The following is a 26,798-nucleotide window of genomic DNA, read 5'->3' as shown; positions in this document are numbered from 1 at the left end:
GAATTAGTTGGCAAGTGCTGCAGTAATTGTGCGATTGTGTAATTTCGTATACTAGCCAACTTAGCCTGATGTCTCCTTAATCGAATGAGAAGCAATGTTAGCTCTTCAGGCTGCAGGTATTTAGACACATTGCAAAGAGGAAATTAGCAGTCTTCAGGGAGAGTAATTGTAATTATATTTTTCACCTCAGTGCCCAGAAAGCAGTTACTTTACTTGATTAAGCAATTATTTAGTTAACTCTGCCTTTGGTCAAATAAACATAATAAAAGTTGAATCCTGCAATAACAGACAGCTCACCCCTGTTCACGTTGCAGATAACAGCAAAATTCCTAGAGGCTTTACTGGGAGCTGGTTAAAATTAAGATCTCATTCAAGTTATTTATGTTTTAACTAATAAAAATACAACTATTATGGAATGAGCAGGATTTTAAAACTTAACTACAGTACTATGATGACACAAAAGGAAAAGTAACTGCTCTCCCAACTCACCGACTTGCCATGCAAACTGGGTGCACTGACTGTGTGTGTCATGTAGCCCATGGCAGGCATCGAGCGCCGGTCCACGTGAGCAGAGCTCTGTAAGAAGCCACAGACAGAAGTCTCAGGGTCATCTCAAGTGAGAGGCATGTTCTACTTGAGGGAAAATTCAGAAGAAGATATGCACCTCTGTCACAAATTCTGTATCTGAATTTGCAGCATGTTTAGATCAGGGTGACATTCGTGGGCTACCCAGATCCTTTGAGGATTAAGTAAAACTTAGGAATGAAAAAATGCAAATTTAGCACCTGTGACGCTGGGCAGATCAGCAGGTTTTGGCAGCACAAAATACTTCAGCAGAACATGCACAACGGCTTCCAGCAAATAAAGAAATTATTCATAACTTTTCCCCCCTCCCTCCAGTGTCTCCCAGAGAAAGGCGGGTTGAATTCTGCCCTTGCACTCCTACAGGAAGGACTGTGAGTGCCCTCCCTGAGCCAGGGAACACCACGCTACCGACATGAGTGACACCTGGTGGCAATGGGTTCCTTTAATACCATTCTTTTTGAAACAAACATACTTGATCTGCCCCTTTCTGCTTATAACATTGAAATCTACTGCATATCCATTCTTTCATCTTTCTCTTATTGCCAAACTCTTATGGCTTTCTTCAAGGCAGACTCAGGATTTATTTTTATTCCTGTCTCTGAATTTCACTGAATGCTGTTTTTTTCTGCTTTTTACATGTAACTGGATGGAATTTAATAAAGCATTCCAGGGAGGGGGGAGTATTACAGATTCCTGTAGACATATACATTTGAATATAAAATGACACTGTGTGCTTTCATACAAAAACATAAGCATTTTTCTCTAGAAGCTTCTACAGAAATTTCACAGGAAACTTTTACAGATGAGGAAAACTGTGTTTCCCTATATTGGTAAAACCAATATGACATTAAAAGAGTTTTATGTTATGAGTAAAATTTATGCAGTTACATTGCACAGGAAGGGAAAAGACTGCTGTGCATTCGTTTGCATATACACTAATTAAAAATCTAAACTGTGCATGAAGCTGGCATGCAACCTGAAGCCATGGTCCTGAACCCACGCTGGGTATTTGAATTTACAAGTCTCTTCCTTTGCAAATACTTTCCCCATGAGAGCTCATGGCTGAGGTCAAAGAATTAGGTGAATAAAGACGCTTTCGTTTCCACTTATTACAGTGTAAGAGCCACCCAAACAAGTAAATTCTACATGTATTCGACCCTGAATATCCCTAATTGCCTTCGGTGAGAAGAGCCATGTGGAGTACGGAATAAGGAAACCTCTGCCACCTCTGGATAAGAAGGTACAACAGTGCCTGCAAAAAAACCACACTGAAATTCTGCAGCAGGTTAAAGTTTCAGACTAACGCTATTCGATTTTGGTTAGTCCAATGATAATGACTCTGAAAAGGGCTTAAAACTATCAAATGCATGAAAAACTATCATGTTTTTAGCCATAACTAAAAACTTAGTTATAAGACTAACTACAATAGCAAAACATGTAGAGAAGGCAGACACAGCAAACACTGGAGACTACAATCTTAAGTAAATCACCAAGGAAGAGTTCATCCTGCCGAGTTTTATATTGTCGCCTACCTACACATTAAAATATTAAAATTTGTATTTTTTATACATATAAACATATGCCTTCCAGTTTTTGAATAAAAATATTCCAAATCAACGTGATGTGCTGCTGATTTTCCTTTCCTAACCAACAGAAATTCATAAATCTGAAATGTTTAAACACATAAGAGTTTTAGGAGATAATTATTCATTGTATTAAATTTTACAACTTGCATGATCTTTCATACACAACGAAGGATGCAATGAAAATTACTAAAATTATCACTGTATGACAGCCCATGTAGAATTGTCTGAAATCAGTTATACTGTATACAAACCTTCACAGCGTGATTTCGTATCTTCCTGGGTGATCCAGCAAAAGGAACATCTACAGTCTGTCTCTCATCAGATGGTTTAACTGTAAGCCTTTCTGCAGGAGTATGTGGTCTCCTTGGGGGAAAGTTTTTTGGAGGTCCAGGTGGAGGAATATCAGATGGAGAGGGCGGAACAGATATTGATCGTGGAACATCTAATGAACTTTTTGACTTACCACGATCAATAAAGTCTGAAGAACCTACATAAAGTGGGGCAGTGGGGCTGCCATGTTTAAATTGCTGTCTCTGCTGCCACTCGTACAGCTGCCACACAGTTCCATCCTTGTTTGCTTTCCTTTCCTGCTGGGACATCTTCAGGTGGCTAACGCGGTCTTGTGCGTATTTGTAGTCACTCGGCAAATTGCGGTTTGGTGGTGGTGGGGAGCTCCCTGAAGGCTGCCTGGTGTTCTTTGGCAAAGTGTGATAGTTTTCAGGAAAAGGTGGATTGGGACCCTGACGTGTAAGAGTCTGATCAGAAGCAAGGCTGTTAAGGAGGGGGGAAAAACAGGGTAAGTTTTAGCATACCGTGGTGAGTGGGAGTGACTGATAAAAGAAAATACTCTCTAATGACATCAGCATAGGCACTACAAAACACAACATACAAGAGGCATTTTAAAAGAATTTACAGAAATATTAACAAATTAATATTAATGAAATCTACCCTGCACAAAAACATTACACTGTATTCGCTCAAAGATGCAAATAGTATAAATACAGGCTTTTACTTTAGTGTCTAACCTAGGATGACCTACTAGAAGTAAACTTAAGGGACAGCAGCATTATGTATTTAGACCAGAAAGAATGTTGAGAACATGAAGAAAGGAATTATTGTTACATATAAAGAGCAAATCTTTCTTTGCACCGAAAGCCTGCTCACCACCAGGTGGTGCACTTTATGAACAACAAATGCATGCTTATCAGAAAAAATTACCTTAAAGTACAAGACGAAATCTCACAAATCGCAGAACGAGTATCTCAGATACCTTTTCTTTTGCTTTATTCACATGAACAAAAATTGAGAAACTTCTCAAAGTCCCCAGGTCTCTATAATTTACTTTTACCTGACCTAATGCTACTGGTTCTACTGTTTTAAGCAATGCAAGGCTTTTTACAATACTCATTGAGAAACTAGACTATAAAAGGAGGCACTACATCCTGGCTTTCGTACTGCATCTATAGTATACTTAAACTGTAGAAATGAATTTTTTTAGTAGACAAGAGAGTTAGACAGAATTGGCAAAAGCTTTGACAAAGTGGAATTAGTTCTCTCTCCTATTTTGAAGTCAAAATCTTTCCACAGCTTCATGCTGCAGAATGAGTTTGACTGGAGAATCAGAAATTAGACAGGCAGGTCTAAGGGGTTTGTGCTTGAAGTCATTCACTCATTTTTCAGGATCACCAAAAAGAAAACCGTTCTGCTAGAACTTGCTACAGAGCAACAACACAAAAAAAGAAAAAAAAAAGATAAAAACAACAACAAAGAAACCCAATGAAGAAACTCAGAGCACATTTCATCACTCCACTCGGTAGGCTCCACTCTCTGCGTGACAGAGACCTGATGGTGTGGGAACTGCAGGAATTCCATGGAAAGAAAGGGCAAAATGGAAAGGAACATCTTTGTTTGGCATCAAAGAACAAGAGAAGCAGGGGGAAAAGAACTGCTATCAGTAACTGCTGTTCAGTAGTTGCCTCCATCTATTTCTACTTGCAAGACTTGGCACTTGGGCTGTCTTGAAATATGGAAGCTCTTGAGAGGATACACAATTCCTCATGTCAGAAAGCAGAATAACTACCCTGTGCTGCATGGAGGATTACAAGCTTTGCTCTCTCGTAACACAGAACCATGATGTTACCTCGAATTTTATAATGAAGGTTAAAGCATTTAGGTATTATGAACAAAGGCAATTCAAAGATCAGCATTTAGTGCTCTAAGTAACCTCTTTTATTTGTCTTGCTCATTACATCATGTGTACTGTACTCTGTATGTTCTGTACTTTACTGGCAATTCTTTCTGCATGAAAATCAAAGTGGTTGGTAGAAACGTGTTTCCTCTAGATAGGAATGAGAGCTGAAAAAGGTTGGAGTAGGCAATGCTCCCAAAGGACATCTGAGACAGGCATGAAGCTAGGATAGATCCTTGTGGTGATTTCTCTGTGGAAAAAAGGAAAAGGGGGCTTGACCATTCCTACACTCCAACCTAGTGGAGTCCTCATGAAGGCATCAGTGAACTACTGAATGTTGCAAACCACCTGTGTACGGTTATTTTCCAATTGGACATAAAAGGGTAAACTATTGATATCAGCAGGAATTTCTGGTAGTCGATAAAGTCATCAGGGCTAGCAGCTTTAGGAGCCAAAGCTGTCTGAAAACAAAGATTGGGAAACACCAGCTTCATGCCACACTTCAGCCTGCTAGAATAAAGAACAAAGTTCCATGTGCATTACATTGCACAGGGAAAGTCGTATTTAAAGCTGAACTTTAGAGACAACCACCCGCACACACACAGGTTGCAATTTCTCAGTAACCAAAGAAGGGAGAAAAACTCCAGCTAATATGACAGGCTTTAAGTAGGTGGCATCTATATCACAGAAGGTTTCAGACCTCTAAAAATCATTTGCATTATAAAAAATAGGTACCTTAGACAACATACCAATTTCTTTAACAAGAAAGGAACAATGTCCCAAATGACTCAAATTAGTCCAGAATGGATCGTGAGCAACAGCTTCCTCAGGGACCCTGAGTAAAAACAAGCTAAAGCAGCTGTTCTTAGAAGCTCCCTCTCTTGGATGATGAAGTAGAAAGAATATAAAAAGGAAAGCAGACATTGAAGACTGAAAAAATGGCCTGATGCCATATTATATGATTATTGGCCATGAAAATCATTCAGGCTCTGCAATGGGAAGCAACCGCACAGAAGATATTGTAAAGACAGAAGATAAATGCTCAGAAGAAAGCAAATACAATTGTTGGAAACACTATGCCCATTCATGGGAATGCAGAGAAGCTCACAAAGACAAGTAATGTTTCTTCCTGAAGCAAACCAAGGAGGAATGGAAAGTTCTGCATAACAAGAAATGCTTAACACTGTATTTGCAAGGAAGGAAATTCCTCAATATGAACTGCATTTAGTGAGGAAATATTAAGCATTTATCAGATTTACATATTTTTTTAATTGCAAATAAACTGTTTGAATGCATTCGCTATGTTTATCCAGGCACTGGAATCGGATCAAAGACTAAGAATTTCTGCACAGCTGCTGTTTGATGGTCCTGACCTTTAATTACTTAAACCCAAAATCTCTTGAAAGTCTCCTTTCAAACCTCCTTCCAATTCTTTAGATTTCTGTCAAAGGCTGTCACAAACCTTACTAAAGGAGGTATTCCCCTTTGCTGAGAACAGAGAGGGGTTAGAAGACTATATTGGGCATAACTGTAGTGCAGCTATCAGTTCATGGCCTAAGAGAGACAAATCTCCAAAGTGACAGCTAACATTTACTAGCTAGCAAACAGTTCTGAGTGCTTTATAAAAAGGGGAAGTAAAATATCTATTGGAAAGAATTAAATATCTCTATAAAAGGTGCAATTCCTGCAAATAATTATATAAACAATTGCTGTATTTGTGTGAAGACTGAAGGAGTTCTTTCTTGCCATAATCAACTTGCTGGCAAGCATTGCATCTTTATACACCTGAGCCAGGAAACAAATAAAACTGTACTCAACACATGTTCAAACATTCTACTCTTCTAAATCCTCAGAGGTTCTTATTGGTAACATTTTAGATGGAATAACAGTAAACATGGAGCACTGAGAAATTAAGTGGTCTACTCATACTTACTAAAATCATAATGGAATGTCAATCAAATTATTGTCTCTATCTTAAATTTCTAAATCCTGAAATCAACAAGACATTTGACAACTAACATGCCACTTCTATCCATCAGTCAATGCACTGCAACAACCTAAGCAGGTTGAGGAAAAGTACCACTAATAAAAAAAAAAAAATAAAAAAAAAATCAACCTAACATGCAATTTATTCTCAACACAGAGAATGTAATGGCATTTGTCAGGGAAAGACAAAGAAAACAAGGTCAAGTGAACTAAAATAGAACATAAAGAAAGTTCTTAAGGTAAAAGGAAAATTACTACATTTATATAAAGTTAGATTTTGGTCACATCTGCAGTTAACTCTTGCGAAGTTTCACTGAATACTTAACAGCTCCACTAAGATAGCTGGTTTTATCTAGAACAAATGCCTGCACTTGCAACAGCACTATTTTAACACTACACCTGATACACACCCATAGAAGGAGTAGTAAGAAAACAGTACTTATTTAGCTATCACTCAAACCTCTTCACCGCCTATATTTTTAATGGGAAACACATCAACAGAAGTTTTCTTAAGCACTGGCTAATTACTTCAACAGTTTTCAATTTATTTTAGACTAATACATCTGTGCATGTAAGAAGAACTAACATAACAAGTACTTTTTTTTTTTATTAAAGACTTAACTGTCTCAGGAAGCACTGATTGATACCCAAGCAAAAAAGACAAAAGTAAACTGACTCTAGCAGTCTAGAAGAACGTTAAATAAAATTGAAAAATACAAAGGCTTCTTTAAAGGAAATTTCAAAGATAAGAGATTAGAAGAATGGACTTTCAATCAGAATTAGCAAGCCTTAGATTTCTTACTGGATCCCAGTGACACATGTTAGCTTTAATAAACAACCACATGCTAATCTCTCCTATTGTTCTATACTGTAATTATATTTTAGCAAATTTTAAGGTACTAATTCAGTAGGTTTCCCGTATTTGAAAAATCCTCAGGGAGCAGAGAGCCCAAGTGTCATTCCTGCCACTTGACACACGGTGACATTCTGAACAGATGCATGCATGAAGCACCTCTTTTTTTTTTTTTTTATCTGCTACCTAATCTGAACGCACACTCTGAAAGTAAAGCAATCATGAGATTGTTCAAACTCCAAAAGCATTCTAGCGTGCATTCTACTTCTGGGTAGAACTTCTGTGATTTTCGGGGACTGAAAAGGGAAAAGAGAATCCTGGAGACCATGAGAACATCCTAGGACCTCTTCATTAACTAAATGAATATACGGGCACCTTTCAGTATGTGATGCATGCACTGTGACTTTAAGTGCATGATCTGATATAGAGGAGTGAACGGATGTTTGGAACAGGAACAGGATCTGATATAGAGGAGTGAACGGATGTTTGCAACAGGAACAGGAACACAAAGGAGAAAAAATCAGCATTCTTTACTTTCAAGTGGAACCCAAATAATTATATATAATTTGTATTGTGTAGTTGTTTACTGCGGGCTGGACTTCACTTTCTGGCTCCTCAATTGTTGCAAATTTTAATAAGTTTTATGCATCCACTGGGATTAAGAACAGTAAAAAAATAGCACTCTAATCTCACTTTCTCTGTTTGCAATGTAGCGAAAACATTAAAGGGATTTGATTAGCCAATCCAATATTGACTTTCCCATGAGGTAAACACCTGAAAAATACCATTCTGCACTGGAGGAGAAAGTAAGTTTTGTTACATATTGTCTCTGTAAAATATAATTCTGATTTGTACTAAACATACTACCAATACATATTTTCTCTAATTTAAGAAACTGACATTTGGCAGGCTATTTAAAGATGGGCCTATTACTAACCTTTTTGTATCTCCTTTTTGGACTTTTACCCAGTGCTCCACTTGAGCCATGTTACTTTTTCTTTGAATCTGTTTGTCTGGATTTGTTCTGGGAACAAACCCTCTTTTATACGAGCTGGTACCATTCTGCTCCACTAGGCCAGCACTCACACTTAATGAACTAGGAAGCGTTCCATTCTTGTCAGCTGGCTGAGGCTGAGCTACTTGGGACCGGGATGCATTTGTTAAGTCTGGAAATAATGAATCGGCCTCTGTTAACGCATGCTTAGCTTTTCCCTTCTTAGTTTCCAGAGTTTCTTTTCTGTGGATATAACGCTCCTCCTCTTCTTTTTCTCTCCGTATCTCTTCACGCTTATCATATCCAAGCATTTCACCTGATCTTTGATAACTTTCTTTTGTATCTGTAATCTCTGCCTTCACACAGTCTTTACAGGCATCCACATGATTGACTTGGGGAACAGCTTGCTGATCCACTTTTTCAGTTTCTCTGAAAAGAAAATACATGTGAATAATGAATGCTGCATAATTGGGAAAAGTTGGTGTGGTATTGTTACTATTTTAGAAAGGATACCCACAAAAGCACCTTCTCCAGGCTGTGATAAAATTGACAGAAGTGTGTTTAGATTGATATGCACAGGAAAACTTAGCTGCTATCCCAGATAAAAGTTACCTTTGCAGTGCTATCAAGGAAACGGAAATAATTTATATGCATCTGTAAAACTGACTGAAAGTAATAATCATGTATGAAAGAAGTGTTCTACTTGTGCAATATTACATATGAACAACTCTAAAATAGAAAGTTCTTCCTATACTGAGAAAGCCAAAAAACTAAACCCAAACTGCCAACTGCTCACTTCAAAATCAAAAAAGTCTTTCATATCTTTGTTAGATGCCTTAGGGCCTAACCATTTCTGGCCAAGAGGACAGAACAATATCCACATTTGAGTCAGTACTATCATTGTCCAGGGAATTTCTAACCTGGGGGCTATTCCTGCAAAATATAACAAAAAAACAACAAAACTTCACTGCTCCTAATTCACGCTGCAACACACAAGAGTTTACTTATTTACCTTACTGTTTAAATATTTCAAAAATTCCATTCCAGAAATCCTTATATTAAACTTACAACACACTACAAAATGTCTAAGGATGCTAGAAGTTCAATATTGCTTTTGACACATATCATACTTCATTTGCTATTTTCTTCATCTCCTTATATAAGTTTCTCAACAACATTTTTTTCCTCTTACAAGCCGATGAAGTATCATTGATCTTGGAGTAGCACCTCATCTTCTCTGAAACTAAGTTCAGCTTCTTTAAAGCTTTATGGAAGGTGAATTCTGAATAAGTGCCATGAAACAATTCTTTTCACTTCAGTCTACTTAGTGTCTCAAAAATGTATAGCCTACTACGAGGAAGAGCACTTGATCAATACTTCTAACATGCCAGACTTCCCCAATTTTTCTTTCAATTATTCCTATCCTTAGAAAGAAAAAACAAGTAACAGGTTACATGTTATTTGAAACTTAAATTAAACCCAGTAAACCTTAACACAAAATCGTATAGGATGCAAAGGACTGGAAGAGATCTTGATCCTTTGCTTGTATTTGATTTGCCAAAAGCAAGCAGTAGTGAGAAAAGGCACAGTGACACTTTAATCCTCCTAAGGGTTAAAAGCAGGGTTGTCTCACAGCACAGTCTTCTTTCACAAGGATTTGTAGGGAAAGAATCACATTACCAAAGTCAAAACATCAAGAAGGCTATACCAATTTTAAGAAAAGGGAAAAACTGGAAGGATGTGAACGCACAGCTGAATTCATTTGCCTCTAGCACTAATTAAGAACAATGGGACAAAAGACATCCTTCTTTTGTCACAGTGATTTTTTTCTACACTGAAAAAACATAAAAGGCTTTTACAAGTACTAAAGGCCACGAAGGTAAGTAAAAAAACAGCAGTTAAAACCTGCATAAATTAGTTAATATCTGTAACTCTATGCACTTATGATTTACCCATCCAGGTAAGTAAAAAAACAGCAGTTAAAACCTGTTAATATCTGTAACTCTATGCACTTAAGATTTACCCATCTTTAACATTCTTTTCCCTCTTAATGGCATTTTAATCCTAGTTCTAAACACTCATTTGAACTCTTCTGTCTTTTCCCTTTTCCTTATTTCTCCTCAGGGCTGCCAACTGGCTGTTGCAGATGTATGAATTTGCTCAAAAAACCTTTACATTTTTAACTGAAATTCCCTAAAAAATTATATATACGCAGAAATTAATCCATATCCTTAAATGTAGACATGCAATTTGTGTATAGACACATGTATGGAACGTTAGGTTTTCTTCATTAATGTTAACTGATTTGCAACAGAATGTAAATTCAAAATAATTATTTCTTTAAAATAGGAATGAGTTTCATGCACACATTTGCAAATATCACTATCAGAAATCACCACCAATGAGATTTTATATATAAAAAATATTTTAAATAAAATTTTAAAAGCGAACAGCTTATGTATTGAACTTGCCTCTTCAGTGAAGAGCGTGTTTGCATAAGAGCAGCTTGGTTCATAGCCCGGATCCAGCCATTCATATCCTCTTGGGTGTCTGCGCTGAAGTAGTACGTCCGCATCCCTGAATGCTCTGCCTGAGAGCCAATAACAGAATTCTTGTTATAAATATACGCCCGCATACCTGTATGAACAGCCTGCAAGGAAAAAAAGAAAGAAATGTCAGACAGCCCTTTCGTTTTAACCCATTGAAAATTTACTGTAACTTTTCCTGATATCTTTAAATAACTTTCCAGATTCTTTCACTTTTTCTTGAATTTTGGCTAAAATTATTACACTGCCACACAATGGGCTATAGCACAGCAAACTCAAACAGTACTCTGATTTTTACTGAAATTTCTCTACCTCTTTCTTGCACCATTAATCTAAAGGTGCAGCACTTCTGTTTTTTATAGTAGGAAATTTCAGCTTTTCATTTTCTCTAAACAGACACATTTCATTTGCCATAAATACCATAAAAAACAAATTAAAGAAATTCTCACTGAGACATGCGTAAGCAAGACAATTTTCCCAGTTCATTTAATAAAGCAATTTATTCAGACAAAACACAGACAAAAATCTCACAATTCAAGCAATTAAACCATTTACTTCAAAACTGATTATAATGCATGTTAACATCTTTTGGTTAAAGTGTGCACTTGAACCTCTATATTAGCTGCAAAATCACAAGACTTTCTGATAAAGTTAGTAATACTGATGACATTATCACAGCACAGAAAAAATTGACAAGCATCTCTGCACACCAAAGTATTCCATGTAATCCCACTGCAAAATAGGAGTATTTGGAAATTCCTCTATAAATATATTCAATATTCAAATAAATGCATTCAATATGGACCATGTTTGTAACTCTAGGCTAGTCGAATTTAATCAAATCTCAGCCGCATTTGTATAAGAGATAGTATAGATATTACTAAGTCATATCAGTCCTGAAACACTTGGCTATATTTCCTCAAAGTTACTTTACAGATGCTTCAGATTAGTAGGGAGAGATTTATTTCCGTAATTTCCAAAAGAACTGAAGACTTGGCTTGAAAGCTCTTGTAATGATATTAAAACAAAATTAGTGATTTTAACTGCTTTTTATAAAACTAAGCCTGCTATCACACACTAATGCTAATGGCATGAAACACTGCTGAGACAGAGGTTTTTTAAAAGGAAAAAAAAAAATATCTCAACTTTTTATTTTGGCTGTCTTCTTTTAAAAGTTAAACATATTTCACAAATCTTCCGTAAATGACTGGTCTTTTTATTTTGATGAAATCCTCTCCTCCTCGTTATTCCAAATTTAAAACAACAAAAAAACCAACAAAAAACCCCTGCTCTTCAATCACAGACGGCTTCAGAAATACAGCAATAACTTTGACAAAAGCCAAGCCATTTAATCCAGTGTAGCCCTCCCTAAATGTTGTCATTTCAGTGGTTTACCCTGAATTTCCCAAATGACCATAATCTTAGAGACTCGTATCAACAACTCCGAAGAGTAAAATATTTGCTTGCTGAAATTTCCTCCCTTTCTGTTGCAGCCTGTTCCTATGAACGTGTGAAACGTGGCCTTCCTTTCTGCACCTCAAGGTGGAAGGTGGAAGCCTCTGTGTTGAAGACTGTGGTCATACAGTCTCCACATGGTGGAAAGGATGAGACTGCAGCACAGCAGCCAGCTAGGAAAAACAGGAGAAGGAAGAGGAGGAAAGGGTGACATAGAGACGTTCAAGACCATCTCCTGATAGAGTTTGCTTCCCAACAGCATTGGCTGAGAAGAGAATTCCAGGTGGTTTCTCCCTCCCCACCATTACCTGCTGACTTTAGCACAGGAAACAGGATTTACGTACATGAAACAGTAGCTCTGATCAATTGGGTATTTCGGAATCAAAGGATTTTTTTCATGTTTGCATGGCTGAGTTCTTTGGGTTTTAGTTTTCTTTGTTGTTACTGGGGTTTTGTTGGGGGTTTTTTTGCCATTTTGAAACTGTTACAATTGGTCAAAACAAATATGACTTAGAAGCATTTAATTCACTGCAATTTATGGTTAGCATCCAGTGTAAGTACACACCAGAAACCGGCAGCTCCAGATGTAAAGGAAATCAGTGATTTTAACACTAGGCATTACAACCACAGGGCTCCTTCACAGACCACGTTGAGCCTGCAGAAGATGATGCTAGAATTCAGAAGTGCAGCGACTCCTGCACAAAATGCCCCATTGCAGATGACACAGTAGGACTCTGCCATTCCTGGTTATATACTGGTTATATAAAAAAAATCCAGAACCTTGGGTCACTAACTGTGGAGACTGCATACCACATCAATAAATGGATTTAACAGCTATCCATCTTAATTGACCTGTAGGTCCCGATCAACACAACTCATTTGTCTTTCAGGTTCTCTTTTCAGCAGTGCACGATGAACAGCTGAAAGCATTGCCTAACAGTCTGTAGGTGAAAACGGTATAAAAATGCGAAGTATGTTGCACCATTCTCCCTTGAGAGACTGAAGCTATCACAGCCATAAACATCCCTAGCTTCAGAAGGGATAATGGAGATGGTGTGCCATTATCAACAAACACGACATTCTGAAGTTCGTAATATATCAAACTGGTTAAAGGAAAATTCAAATATATTTCAGTTATTAATTAGTAGCGTGTTTTATATGCAAAAAAGCCACTTTGCGCCCAAGTCCTGTAGCTGTCACTGCTAGCAGACACAGAAGCTAGCACGGTTCTTTCCTTTTTATTTTTTTAAAAGCAATAGCTATTAGGATGACTACAGCATACTAAAAAGCCTAAAACACAGCACATGCGCACACGTACACCATACACACAACAGGGAAAAAATAATATTGGTACCTATTCATGCATTGAGATGCCTTAATGTGGATAGATTGAGAAGAAAAGCAGTCTCTCTCCCACAACGCACAGAAGGAGAAATGGACAGTAAACCCCAAGGGCATATCAATATCACAAGACAAGGACAAAAAGTTAAACAAGTTAAAATCATAAAAAGATTCATGTTTCCAAATAAAATACTTAACAAAAGACTATACTAAAAGTAACTAATGCCTAGAGCTGTTATATTCACCTCCAATAACTCAAAATTCCTAGGACAGAAAAAAGCCACAGTTCATAGGACAGAGGAATGGGGAGGGGAACAGTTTTCAATTAATTGTAATCTTTCAAAGTTAGTCCTTTCAATAAGCTATAACATACAGGAAATTCTCCCTTCTCCTGAAGTTTGATATTTATGAAACATTTATATGCACAAATTGAAACACTCCTCTGAGCCTTCACTATAAATACAACAACAGCACACTACAATTTAATTCAACTTTCACCCTCAAATAATACTGAGCTTTTTCAGGGCGTATAGAAGCTAGAAACTTCCCTTTCCCAAATTCTAAAATGGCACCTCTCAAATTTATAGCCACTGGCATTTCTTCACCTGATTCCCCAGAACCAGAGAAGTTTTATAAGCAATATGGGAGCCTAAGGAAGCAACAGTAATCCAGAGAACACAAAGGAACAAACTATGTCAGAATTTTTTAGGAAAACCAGTGAGATCAAAGAAACAGATAAGCAGTTTGCCCTGGTCCCAGAAGTCTAAGTAATGAACAGATATTTCAATTAACATGTCTTAGAGTGTCAATAATGAAAAAAAAATGTTTAAAAACAAGTTGCAGTAGCATCTTCTGGAAGCCATGGTTTGACCTGGCTTCCTCAGCTCTGAATGCCCTCATGCTGAAAGGGTGCATCTCTGAAAAAATTAAAAGGCAGTATCAAAATAAAAAGGAGCAATATGCATCTCCAATGCCACTTCCTACCTCGTACAGGAACATCAGAGCATCCTACATGGCCTTTATTTGGTAGCACGATACACACCTGAATACAAACATACACTTGCATGTGTTTGCATGTAGTTGCTGTCTTTACAGCAACATTTGGCAGGCCTTCCAAGTGTCTCAATTTGCATTGGATTCGTATAAATGAGTTTACATTCAGTACTCTCCTGATCCTGAGTTCTAAAAGGCTGTCACACAGCCTAATGACAGTAGCTTACACCCAGTCACAGCATTTTGGTTGGGACAAATAAACAAAGTGAAAAATTGGTCAAGATAAATACTTATAAACAGATTTTCTAAACAAAATAATTTAACATACATACTGCTATGCTTCCAAGTAGGTTTTTTATTACATTTCAACAGCCTGTATCAGTTCTGCAGGCCTGTAATTGTTAAACACCCTGTGAGACACACAAGCATAAAGCTGGGCCCTAAGAGCTGATGAAAGGAAAAGAACTTTGAGAACTCCCATGGTGTACGTTTTAACAGTTAGCAGGGTTTAACATATATCCTAGCGAGCATATATTTCAGAAAACTTCTTCTAACTGAATTGTAATGCAAAGAGTATCCATGTATTTGATCAGTAAATTTCCTTCCTTCAGCTATACAAACCAGAATTTTGAAATTTTTCAGTTTGACTGCTCCCTAGCTTCAAAAACTCATTGTTACTTAAAACAGCTGTTGAAAATGAGAGTCAATACCTCTATTGTAACAGAGGATTTATAACAATATGAATAAATGACAGGCCAAATGTAAAAAGTGACATGGCACATTCTCTCGCTCATTCAGGACTTAAATGTGAAAAAGTCCTGTCTTTATTTTGGGCTTAATCTGTTTGTGTTTTCTATTTCTGGCTCCGCTATGTAGCGAAACAGAATGTCCGTCTACACTCTGGATATCAAAGTGTCCTGCAGAGATTAGATAAAGGTAATGGCTGGTGAGTGATGGAATGCCAGCACAGCCATGCTCCTGCCTCCACACGCCCACAGCTGACCACTGAACCTAAGTATTGCATGGGGTCTATGCAACAGGAATCTTACAAAATGCTCCTACTGCCCTAGGAGCTGGTCCTAAATACAGTGAAATTGCAGCATCGAGTCTGCAGTCAATCATCAGACACCTAAAGCAGAGTTAAGATTGGCACAACAAACTAATACATGAAATGTATGTTCTAGGGTTTTTATATAGATTTCTAGGATAAAGTTTCTTTTGCTATCAACTCCCTATTTCTATATCAACTTTTTAGCGATGACCCTATGCTGAAAGTGTCAGGTTAATGGCTCATGGTGATTTTCAGAAAAAGACTCAGATTAAAGACTTGGTAGAGCTCATACAGGTGTGATATCCTAAAAGGAACAAGACGAGTCTGCAATGGCTTCTGAAAACATTTAACTGTGATCACAATCATGCTACTTTGCAGGGAAGGAGAGGCACAACTTGGCAGTGGTGACTTGGGAACTTGCCTAAAGAACATACTGCTTGGAAACCACATGTGTGTGCGTGTGGGCACACACACGTGTGTGTATATATATATATATATACAGGGTTTTTTTTAACCCCTTATCACTGACACTGTTAAACTGGATAACAATCCTAATATACATTCAATTGTCAAACATCCTTTCAATAAAATAAAAAGATTTTTTTTTAAACTCTAAAGCAACTAGATACTATCACTACTTTCTCTATCCCCTTCCCAAGTCTGCACTAATAGTTATTCAGAAGAAGCATAAGCCTAGAAGTAGATTGGGTCCTCCTCTTGCACTATGTACTTCTTCCTAGGAAAAGGCTCTAGAAGAGTAGAGCTTGATGAATTACATTCTTAAAATATTAAAGTGGAATTTCTTTCTTAAACAAAGGTTCCTTTGTAGCTTGTACTGCTACCTCATGTTCAATGCATTTGAAAAAGTACAATAAACATTTCCACAAAGTACACTAGGTCTTTTTTTTAAACACATTTCTCAAGTTAATATTTGTTTAATAAATTTCAAACCATTATCCACTTGAAAATAGAACCCAAAGCAACAAAAGGCACTCTACAGTTTTAAAACACCCCAAAAATAAAAATGCAAGCCAAAATCTAAGCTGATTACATGTTCGTTGTAATTTCAGCACAGAAAAGATTTTTTAAAAGTTTCCTTCTAAATGTCCCAAACTATATCCACTTCTCTAACTTTTTTTTCTAAAAATTATTTTTAAAATCTAACAGATTTCTGAATTTATTTTTTTTAAAGTACATTGCTCATTTGGTTGATAGAAAAACAGGTTCTGCTCCAAGTATCGGTTGAATTTAAATCTGCAACATACAATGAAGTTTCTAAACTTTGCCTTAGTCCTGCAGCTCAGACAATCAATTAGAATCAGGTTTCTCCACTGTCAAGAAGGAATGTATGTTTTACTTCATTTTCATAGGGTTTTTAATAACAAAGAATAGAACAGTATATTATACAATTGATTTTAAACCAAAAAAAAAAAGAAAAAAACACAAAACCAAACAAAACAAGGGTATTTTTTCTTTAAAAAACGCCATGTCACTTCGGATAACTACTGCTCCCCCCCTAAAAAGGAGCAAAATATTAGTTACTTTTTTTCCCCTTGAACTGAGGAAATTCTGCACCAAAAGCTGCAGTGTTGTTATTTTCTAACTGCGAGAATGGAGCCAATTATTTTATTTAAAAAAGAACACAACAAAACCAAAAGACCATCAGTCCACTATGAGATCAAGTACTCTATAAAGAAAAACCATCAACTTTTCTTTCAATCTGTAAACAGTACTGAAACAACTTATCAATACTAATTTCTAATTTTAGAAACAATCTTTACTCACAGATATTATTAAGCTCTAAAGACACTTACATAGTAACAGACATATGAATGCCAATTCTTAATCAACAAAAAAGTGCTATGTCAAATTTGAACAGGCAGTCAATAAACCCGTCTACTTTTTAGAAAAAATAAATAAAATAGGAAAGCAGATGACGTTTCTGTTTATAACAGCATCTTTTCCAATGCAAATAAGCATTTTAACATATGATTAGCTAATAAGGTTTGTAACTGTACCTTAAAAGAAAATTTGCGATTTATGCGATCTTCAGGTCCAACTGGAGATATTACATAGCTAGGCAACGGTATGCTACCCAAGACAGATTCTTCTCTGCTGTCTGTTGAATAAAAGAAATAGAATCTAATTCACTGTACTTTTCAGTGGGATAACAATACATTCTCCTTCATGCACAGGCAGACAAGAGGCATTAAGTAGAAAGAAGAACGGTTCAGACAGGATATAAGGAAACAAATTTTCCCCGTGAGGACAGAGCAGCAGCAGAAGAGGCCAACCAGGGAGGTTGTGCCATCTCCAGCCTTGGAGGTTTCCAACGTTTGCCTGGATTATGCCCTGAGCAACCTGGGCTGACTTCTTTCCTGACCCTGCTTTCACCAGGCGGTTGGGCTAGACACTTCCTCAAGTCCCTTCTGACCTAAATTTTCTTATGACTCAACACTAATAACACATGGAGAAAAACGTTTTAAAGAAACAAGACTGAATTTTTTTTTAAAAGACCAGTTTGGGTCATTTGTCGAGTTCTTTTTGAGGGGATGTTGATTTTTTTAGATTCAGACAGAAGAATATGCTTTGAGAATAAAGCTTATTGTGACCAATGAACTCTGAAAGGCTGCATAACATGATGGACTTTCCATTTAGCATTGTACATCCAGGGTAATTGCTATAATTAGGAAACCTCTATTACTGTTGGCTCTAAAGTCACCATCAGCAGAAAAGCAGTGCCTAGAAATATGAATTCCAAGTTTCATATTCTGTAATTCTTTCCAAAAACTGTAACACACTACACGATATTCAAAACTTCAAAATAACCTTACATAATGCCATTATTCCTAGTTCAGGCTAAAAGTACATTTTGGGCAGAAATACTAGATTCAGAAGTTCATACTCTTACATTGTCCCTTGGATTAAAGCTGAATCAATGCCCTGATCGGGCCTTAAAGATTGTGTGCTCAAAAAATTCAGCTGTCCAAATGCAAGCAAGTAGGTAACACAACGCAGACCAGAGATGGGGTAAATCTTGCTGCCAAATGTTTTGCAACATAACTCTTGGCATATCAAAGATAAGTGATGTGACAACAGGTCATACAGCACCCCCTTGTTCCCCAACTCTGGACTGAAAATTGTTGCGCACTAAAGACACCGGATAACTAATTGTCTCACTATGCATCTTCTCCAAATACCAAACTTCGTCTGAGAAGTTCAACTAGTTTATGCTTGCAATGTGATTTGAACAGGTGAACTGTTACAGACTAACTCAAAAGAACTAGTATCTACTCACCTTTGTAGTAAAACAAACAATAATCAGAAAGCACAAACCATCGTCTTTTCCATAATCGCATTCCAGAGCTATCCTGAAATGCAAGAAATGTGATACAGTTTTCATTTAAGCAAAGTCAACAGCTTACCACACAATGATGTACCAGTCAGTAGTTTACCAAAAGTTTACCTAAATATGGTATTAATTGCAAAAACAAGTGGTTTATATTTTAGCAAAATATTATGTGCTAAGAAAGGTAAGAGGCAAAACATCCAGCTACAAAATAATTACGTTAGAATATTCAAACTGCTAATTTTCATTAAGTAATTAAACTTGCATCCCAAACAGCATTCAGATTAGCCTTACACACAACTAATGAATATTTTATCTAGACAGATTTATCCTGCAAAAAAGAAGCAAAGTATCCATCTAGGTGGCCAAATACCAACAAAGATGGCCCGTAGACCAAGATGAAAATCACTACACAGCTGTGCAGTATGACCTCACATTTCAGACAATGATCCTCTGTAATTCTACAGTCAACTTCCCATATGTTACCCATGTCTAAAATGTAATTTAATCAAATATTCCTCAGGAAATAAAACAGGGTGCATAATGTGCAAATTTTAATGAAGTATAATATAATATGCCTGTGGAGATCTATATATCTCTCTCTCTATATATATAATATACATAATCTTGTCAAAAGGAGTAATATTTACATTGAAATTAATTTTAGAAGCTTGTAAAATTGCCAGATTGCAATCTAAGCAAGTACAATTTATTCAGCTGAGGTAGGCTTTGCTGAGACCAGAAGCATAGAAAGCATCTTGAGGCTTTAAGTGCTTATGAGTAGAGGAAAGGGGACAGAAGGAAATAGGTGGAGGAATGCAGTATATAATATTTCCCTTCTTTGTTCTGCAGTCTTATTAAGTATGCAAGGGCTTTCTTCCCTTGACTTTTTCATGCTACAATGCCGTCAGCCATACTGTGTCTGAGCTCTGATTCTGTCCTGAAGACTAATGGACTTGGGTAGTGGATGGCAACAAGAGCTGAGAGCAGAATACAGCTCTCCACACAGGAGGAGGCAGATGGCTGTCAGCTGTTTCACCTTCCTGTAGATGTAGAATCATAACTTGGATTTCAGCCTTCTGCTGCTCATGCTTAAACCTAGCTGCTGGATCTCCGGGGATAATCTGATGGACACGGACTGCCAAACTAGAAACAGGGGCATATTCTTATACAACAAACAGCTTCCTTTACTTTTTGCACTCAAGGATGTGCTTCTGTCAGCTTAAGAGTTCAAGATGCAGCAGCTGTAAAATTCTGTTTGTTTGATGAAACCCTATAATCCAACCTTTGCTTGGACACTGGCCTTGGTGGTGAACAGGTTCCTGTTTCCCTTCATTTTCTCCCTCCTGCTTCTGGACAACAAAAAGTATATGGGTTGGAATTAAGCCTTTGCTGTGGGTATATGGGCATAAGCAAGCAGATGGAATAAGACCTTGACAGCCAACCTCGGGTTTATAGTGCATTCTGAGGGAGACTGAGATCAGCATGGCAGAAAGCCAGCAGGATAAAACAGGGAAAATAACCACAATTAGAACAAAAAGTTATAGCTTCAACATTTAACTGTGATGGTGATGAGCATTTATCATTGTTTCCAAGTCTGAATCATACCTGTAGGTAAAACTTACTTTTCACATTTGCTGAGCACAAGCCCCTTATTACGGAAGCTTGTGGGAGTACCCAAAATTGTCCTGCATCACCAGCGCTCCAGCTTCTGTTTTATCAGTTACTTGGAAGGGACTTACTTTTACTTGATTATCGTACTGAAGTATATGAACAGAAACAGATGATTAGATGCATACCTGTTTGTGTAGCCAGCCTCTTACTATAACAGGAACATTGGGATTCCTCCTGATAGCTTGATCCCTCTTTCCAAAGCTGTGAACTTTGTTTCCAGCCTTCACAATCTGTAAAGAAGTATAATGTAGCAATGGTTTTTAAATTGTACTGAGACTCATTTTGTATTACAAATAACCTCACTGCAATAATTCATACTTCGTTACACAGCAATAAAGTATTTATAGCATTTTCAAGGGCAAGTAAATCAACAATGACATTTACAGCATAGCAAAGTCAATCTCCCACTTTCATCAACATATCAGGGTGGTCCGGGATGGTCTGCCAACTCCCACTGGAGCAGCAGCAGCACTGGTGACTGAAGTCTGAAAGGCAGAAGTCCTGAAGTTTTAGTATGCTTGGGAAGTATTTTTGAGTGCACTACAAAAGCTGTGTGCAAGTCCCTCTGCCACATGGTACAAGTCTCTTACACGCACAGGACTTCGTCCGCATGAATCCTGCTCTTGCTGTTCATTGTTTGGGGTGTTTTTTGGTTGCTTTATGTTTTCTTTCCTGTTTAAATTCAAACACTGATAGCTCAATAACATGCTTGGACTTTGACCCTGTAAACAAAAGGAGAAGACAGAGTGGCGCTGCTAAGGAAGAGACCTAGACAGCAGTAAGTGGAAATCACAAGGTCTAGGTAATGGTTTGTGTTCTACTGCAATCTCAGTTTTGACTCGCATGGGCACAACTATTTCAAAAACAAACAGGGAAAGCCTATAACTCTGTGAAAAAGCAAGAATCTGTGGATGAATAAACTGCCTGGTTTTTTTCCAATCTCAGCACAGCTTGCTACTGCAATTGCTTTAGGAACCTGATGTGCACAAACCACCCTTACAGCTTCTCCCAACTTCTCCAAGGAAAGAGCTGTCCAGATACACTCTCTGTCCTACTAATGTCTCATTTGAACCTCTCCTCTCAGCTGGCCAGCTCTGCCAGCTGCAGACAACAGCAGCTCTGGAAACAGGCACATTTGTCATAAACAAGGGATGCTATCATAAAAATACCCGCTGGTCAGGCAACATCTGGACCAGAAGACAACATATATAATAGTAAAATATTCTATTTACTATAATAGTAAAATATTCTAGCAATGTATGATAACATTAAATGGATTTTGATAATAAATAAATTTCACCCACTTCAGCAGACATATGCACACATCTCAGTGCAGGAATAAGATAAAAGCAATGATAAGTAAGAAAGAAAAAAAAATCCAGATTTTCTTTGGTGCTATAGCATATAAAACAGCAATGTAGATTTAACACTCATAAGGAGATATCAAAGGGCAGATTTTACTAGGTAGTTTTCCCAAGGTCTGTTTACCAGGAAGCATTATCCTGCTTTCAGATCTGCTGAGAAGCCAGGTGAGCTGCGTGTCAGGGTCATTTCTGTGAAACACCCTGACACTTAGGAGAAATGCCAAGCATGGGCTTTTCCCCAGAGTGACACCCCCCCTGACGCCTTAGGGACAGTCTGCACAAGACTGGCCACGGCCTAGGGCAGCACAGGAGATCACCCGAGCAGCCCAGCTGTCTAGGGCTTCACAAACCCCCCAGGCCAGGCTGTAAATAGCACCAGGTTTCTGAGCAGACACAGTTGCCATTCTGCTAGCCATTAGCCAGGTTCCCAGCCAGGTGAGGATGGTACTTCTGAGATCTCCCAGCCCATTTTCCTGCCTTCCCTGTGCTAAGGCACTCAGTTAACATCGCTGCAGAGCACTAGCTTTGTGCAAACACAGCACGTCAAGTATGACTGCAAAATCTCTCCTAGTACACAGCTCAAGGACCTACAAGCAGCGAGTCTGAGACTAAAGGGACTAAAGGAAGGAAGAAAGATGTTGGGTATTCTGTGTTTGCTACTGAAAATATTTCAAAAGATAACTTGTGAACCTATGTCCAAATATCACTTTAAACGAACACACAGAGATGTATCGTGGAATCATAGAATGGTTTGGGTTGGAAGGGACCTTAAAGATCATCGAGTTCCAATCCCCTGCCCTGGGCAGGGACACCTCCCACCAGAGCAGGTTGCTCAAAGCCCCATCCAGCCTGGTCTTGAATGCCTTCAGGGATGGGGCATCCATGACTTCTCTCAGCAACCTGTTCCAGTGTCTCCCCACCCTCACAGTAAAGAATTTCCACCTATTATCTAATCTAAATCTCCCCTCTTTCAGTTGAAAACCATTATCCCTTGTCCGATTATTCCACTCCTTGATAAAGAGTCCCTCCCCATCTCTCCTGTAGGCCCCCTTCAGGCACCAGAAGGCTGCTATAAGGTCTCCCTGGAGCCTTCTCTTCTCCAGGCTGAACAACCCCAACTCTCTCAGACTGTCTTCATAGGAGAGGTGCTCCAGCCCTCCGATCATCTTCGTGGCCCTCCTCTCGACTTGCTCCAAGAGCTCCATGTCCTTCCTGTGCTGAGGACTCCAGAGCTAGAAGCAGTATTCCAGGTGGGATCTCACGAGAGCAGAGTAGAGGGGCACAATTACCTCCCTCGACCTTCTGGCCACACTTCTTTTGATGCAGCCCAGGACAGCCAAGCTCTGAATGATATGATCATCATGCCAACCCATGTTTATTGTCTTTTAAGACTTTTAAGAAAAATGAGCAGTAATCAATTCCATTAAGATTTTCAAACACTGTTGCCAAGTGTTAGATGCAACAGCTACTTTACAAGGGTGATGACAAATAATGAGGCCCAAACTGTTTAAGGCTCCAAAAGTCAAAAATCTATGCTTGAACAGAAGTCAATTTACAAAATGTACAGAATTTAGTTTCCTAATTTTTCTCTCTCATATTTATCCTTGGAAGAATGGATGAACTGAGGAACAGTAAAGTATAGCTGATCTGGCCTTACAGCAGGGTTTAAATTTGATTTCTTGCATCAAGATCCCCTGTCAGTGATTAAGCACTTTGATTCTCTGACCTTATTTAATTTAAAAAAAAAAAAAATACAGACCACAATGTAGAAAAATCATCCTTGGACTTGGTCAAAAGACCAAACAATTTCTATTACACGGGAGGTGGAAAAGTTTTCCTAATGCTGTGTGTTCTATATCAATACAATATCCACAACAGAAACAGAAAATCATTTTATGGTGCTATGTGTAATTAAAAAGTTGACATAATCTATAGTATTAATCATCTCATTCTGCTCTGGAATAAAACAAAGCATAACAGATACTGAATGTCATGCCTTGCTTCCACTGGCTAGAATAAAAAGTTAGTTTAAAAGAAAAGGTTTATTATTAAAACTATTTGTCTGTACTGCAGTAGTCTTTTCCTAACTTAACATATTCTCATATCATTGTCGTGTGTTGAAAAATACAGGTCAGAGTAGCTGCCTGTGTCATTGAAGACAAAGAAGTTGCTTTTGACTTCACTACATTTGTTATGCTGCCTTGTCTGTGAATGACTCATAAGTTTCTGGAAAAACCTCAAAATGTCAAGAGCCAAAATTTTCAAATCCCTTTTCATCACTGCATCATCATCTTCCTTGCAGTAGCCTCTAGCTGTGGACGAAAGTTGCTAACTTAATTATAAAATGTAATTCTTTTTTCCTAAAACTGGGCAGTCAAGAAAAAAAAAAACAAAACAGCCTTTGATTTGGAATAGACTTTCTAAATAGCAAAAAGGAAGACTCTACCTTGGTAAAAATATGCATATGTATATGCACATAAGAGAACACATAACTTTCAATCTACCGGGAACTGGAAAAAAAAACAAAACCCAACAAAACCAACCTCCCAAAAAACCCACTTGTTTAACTCTATGTCATAAACTCTTCCATTCAAAAAATTTCAATGTTTTACTAACAAATGAACCCACAAATCCTTTCAGTATCTCTAAGAAATTAGAAAAAATCCTTATTTTTCAGATAGGAAAATCTGAAACTCTCAGAAATTCATGCTGTTCATATTGAGCATTCATCTACAGCGACCCTGAGCTAAATCCTGTGTTCTACACTCCAGCTCCACAGAGTCCCACAGAGCTGGCACCAACGCACCCATGTCACCATTGCCTGCTTCTCTCAACTGCTAGACCCATTCTTTATTTACTCACCAATTCATCTTGCAAAAATATCAGCACCTATCTGTGTTAGCAATTATTCAATTACTTCTTTTGCTCAGAATCCATGCAAAACATGCTCTCAAAACGTAGACAGTAATGAATACATTACATTACTGTCTTTTACACTTTTGATTTGGCCAAACTACTGTGTAACACAGTAACATTTACATACTTCCATTCACGCCATCAGGTGCTTTAACAGACTAAATTCCAAATGTACCTTGCTCTCAAACTGAAACAGATCTTTATTCCTCCATATCCTTCATTTGTAATCAATATAAATGGCTTTTAATATAGTTAATAACAGGGGAAAAAAAAACCTCATCTGTAATTGAATTGGCTATGAACAAGCAGATCTTTGGGACAGAGAACAATTGTAGTTTATCAGCAGGTCCTTTTGCTTTTTATTTCCTAAGCCTCATATCCCTCAAATTTCAACAGGAAGAGTAGACTGCATTGGTCTAACATCTTGAGACGACTTATCCAGGCAGTGCCAGAATCAAAAACCTATGTGCACTTCTCTAAAACTGCCTATTTCAGGCATCTTAAAAATTGAAGTCTTATACATTTATGTGCACATAAATGAAACATAATGACATTTTGATACATATAAGCCTCATTTTGGTTTCTTCTTTCCAACATGTGCTTCTTGTTGTACATGGTACAACTGACACTGTTGGACAGAACATGTGAAATTCTCTTTCCAAACAATAACTTTTTATTTCAGAAGATTTATTCAACCCAAGCTCATACTTGAGTACTGCAACAAGCAAGCCAGAAGTCTTCATCTCTTTCATCTTGAGCTGAGAATGCCAAATCTGCTGCACAGTTGGCAGCTTACCTTCTCCCTTCACCCCAAAGGTAGCAATTCTTAGCTGTCAACTATCTACAGAATAATCAAGTGAAAGCCATGTACCCGTCCCTGCACTTTCAGATCTGGTGCTACTTCAACATGCATAGCTCTGTATAAAAACCAGTTTGAATTTGGCCAGGATTCCAACCATATACCTACACAGTTCTGTGATGGCATTTGCAGGACAAAACTCTGACAGCATTCCATAAGAGATAATAATTAGCTATGGGCAAGCAGCTAGAGACCTTTGCCATGACAAACTGAATGTGTCTCCGGCTTCATGTCTGTGTCTCACGTCTGCATCTGGGAACTTGCTCTTTGAAAGAACCATTATGGAATTCACGGAAGAAAACATTTAGAAATAGATGAAAGGATCTTAAAATCTACTCTCAACGTGCCAGAAGTTAACTTCAAAATGGAGGACACAGGTTATTCACTTTGTTCTCATTACTAGTTAACTTGAATTAATTTTGTGTTAGGCTCTGAAGTCAGTCAACAGATCTCCTCCTGACTGTACAGAACGAGAGGAGTGATTTCAATCCTGGAGACACATACAATGATGAAACAAAGCTTATATAAGAAAGATGTTGATTCTCTGTCTTAATCAAAATTCCATTAAAGTACCTACTGAGGGACTGCAGCAGGATGGACCATATCTAAACAAATTTGGTGGAGAAGAAAAGTACAGGCAAGCCTCTATGAGAGCTCTAGTCAAAGTCTAAAGCTGCCATGTATTAAAAAAATGCCACATCTGGGTGCCTGCCTGAAGCACGAGTAGCCGCGCTTATACTGGACTGCAGACAAAACAGAAGCAGAGACCAACGCCAGACCAAGTTTTGGAAGGTGACTCTGGATATTCTCCAAGCTGTGATGGAAAGAGAATTACCTTCACCTTCAGCTGTGCGGTTCTGAGGTCTCCAGTGAACTAACCTCTAGCACATGAGTGGCCCTGTAAGTTGTAACCAGTCACCATTTGTGCTCTATCTCCCTGCTTTGCAAAGCCTGATCAGATCACTGCAAACACACGACAAAGGGAGCAGCAAGGAGCAGGTGGGAGACGATGCACACTTTTTGGCAGAAGTGTGATCCTGGGTAAGCCAAGGCTAGCT

General features: G+C 38.0%; 1 protein-coding gene across 5 annotated transcripts in view; it reads right to left on the bottom strand.

Moving 5' to 3' along the window:
- The window catches only part of PLEKHA7 (pleckstrin homology domain containing A7), a 119,312-nt gene that overhangs the window by 33,952 nt on the left and 58,562 nt on the right, over positions 1–26,798 (bottom strand). For all 5 annotated transcript variants that reach the window (XM_014962259.1, XM_014962262.1, XM_014962261.1 and 2 more), the window contains 7 exons: positions 20,727–20,831; positions 18,877–18,949; positions 17,597–17,697; positions 10,664–10,842; positions 8,136–8,621; positions 2,423–2,942; positions 490–576 (listed from right to left, as the gene is read on the bottom strand). In XM_014962259.1, the coding sequence (XP_014817745.1) occupies positions 490–576; positions 2,423–2,942; positions 8,136–8,621; positions 10,664–10,842; positions 17,597–17,697; positions 18,877–18,949; positions 20,727–20,831 (1,551 nt within the window). The remainder of the gene's footprint in view (positions 1–489; positions 577–2,422; positions 2,943–8,135; positions 8,622–10,663; positions 10,843–17,596; positions 17,698–18,876; positions 18,950–20,726; positions 20,832–26,798) is intronic.

The sequence above is a fragment of the Calidris pugnax genome, unplaced genomic scaffold, assembly GCF_001431845.1.
Source record: "Calidris pugnax isolate Ruff unplaced genomic scaffold, ASM143184v1 scaffold593, whole genome shotgun sequence".
Classification (NCBI taxonomy): Eukaryota; Metazoa; Chordata; class Aves; order Charadriiformes; family Scolopacidae; genus Calidris; species Calidris pugnax.
The sequence above is the reverse complement of the archived record's forward strand: the minus strand, read 5'-3'. Positions and strand labels throughout refer to the sequence as shown.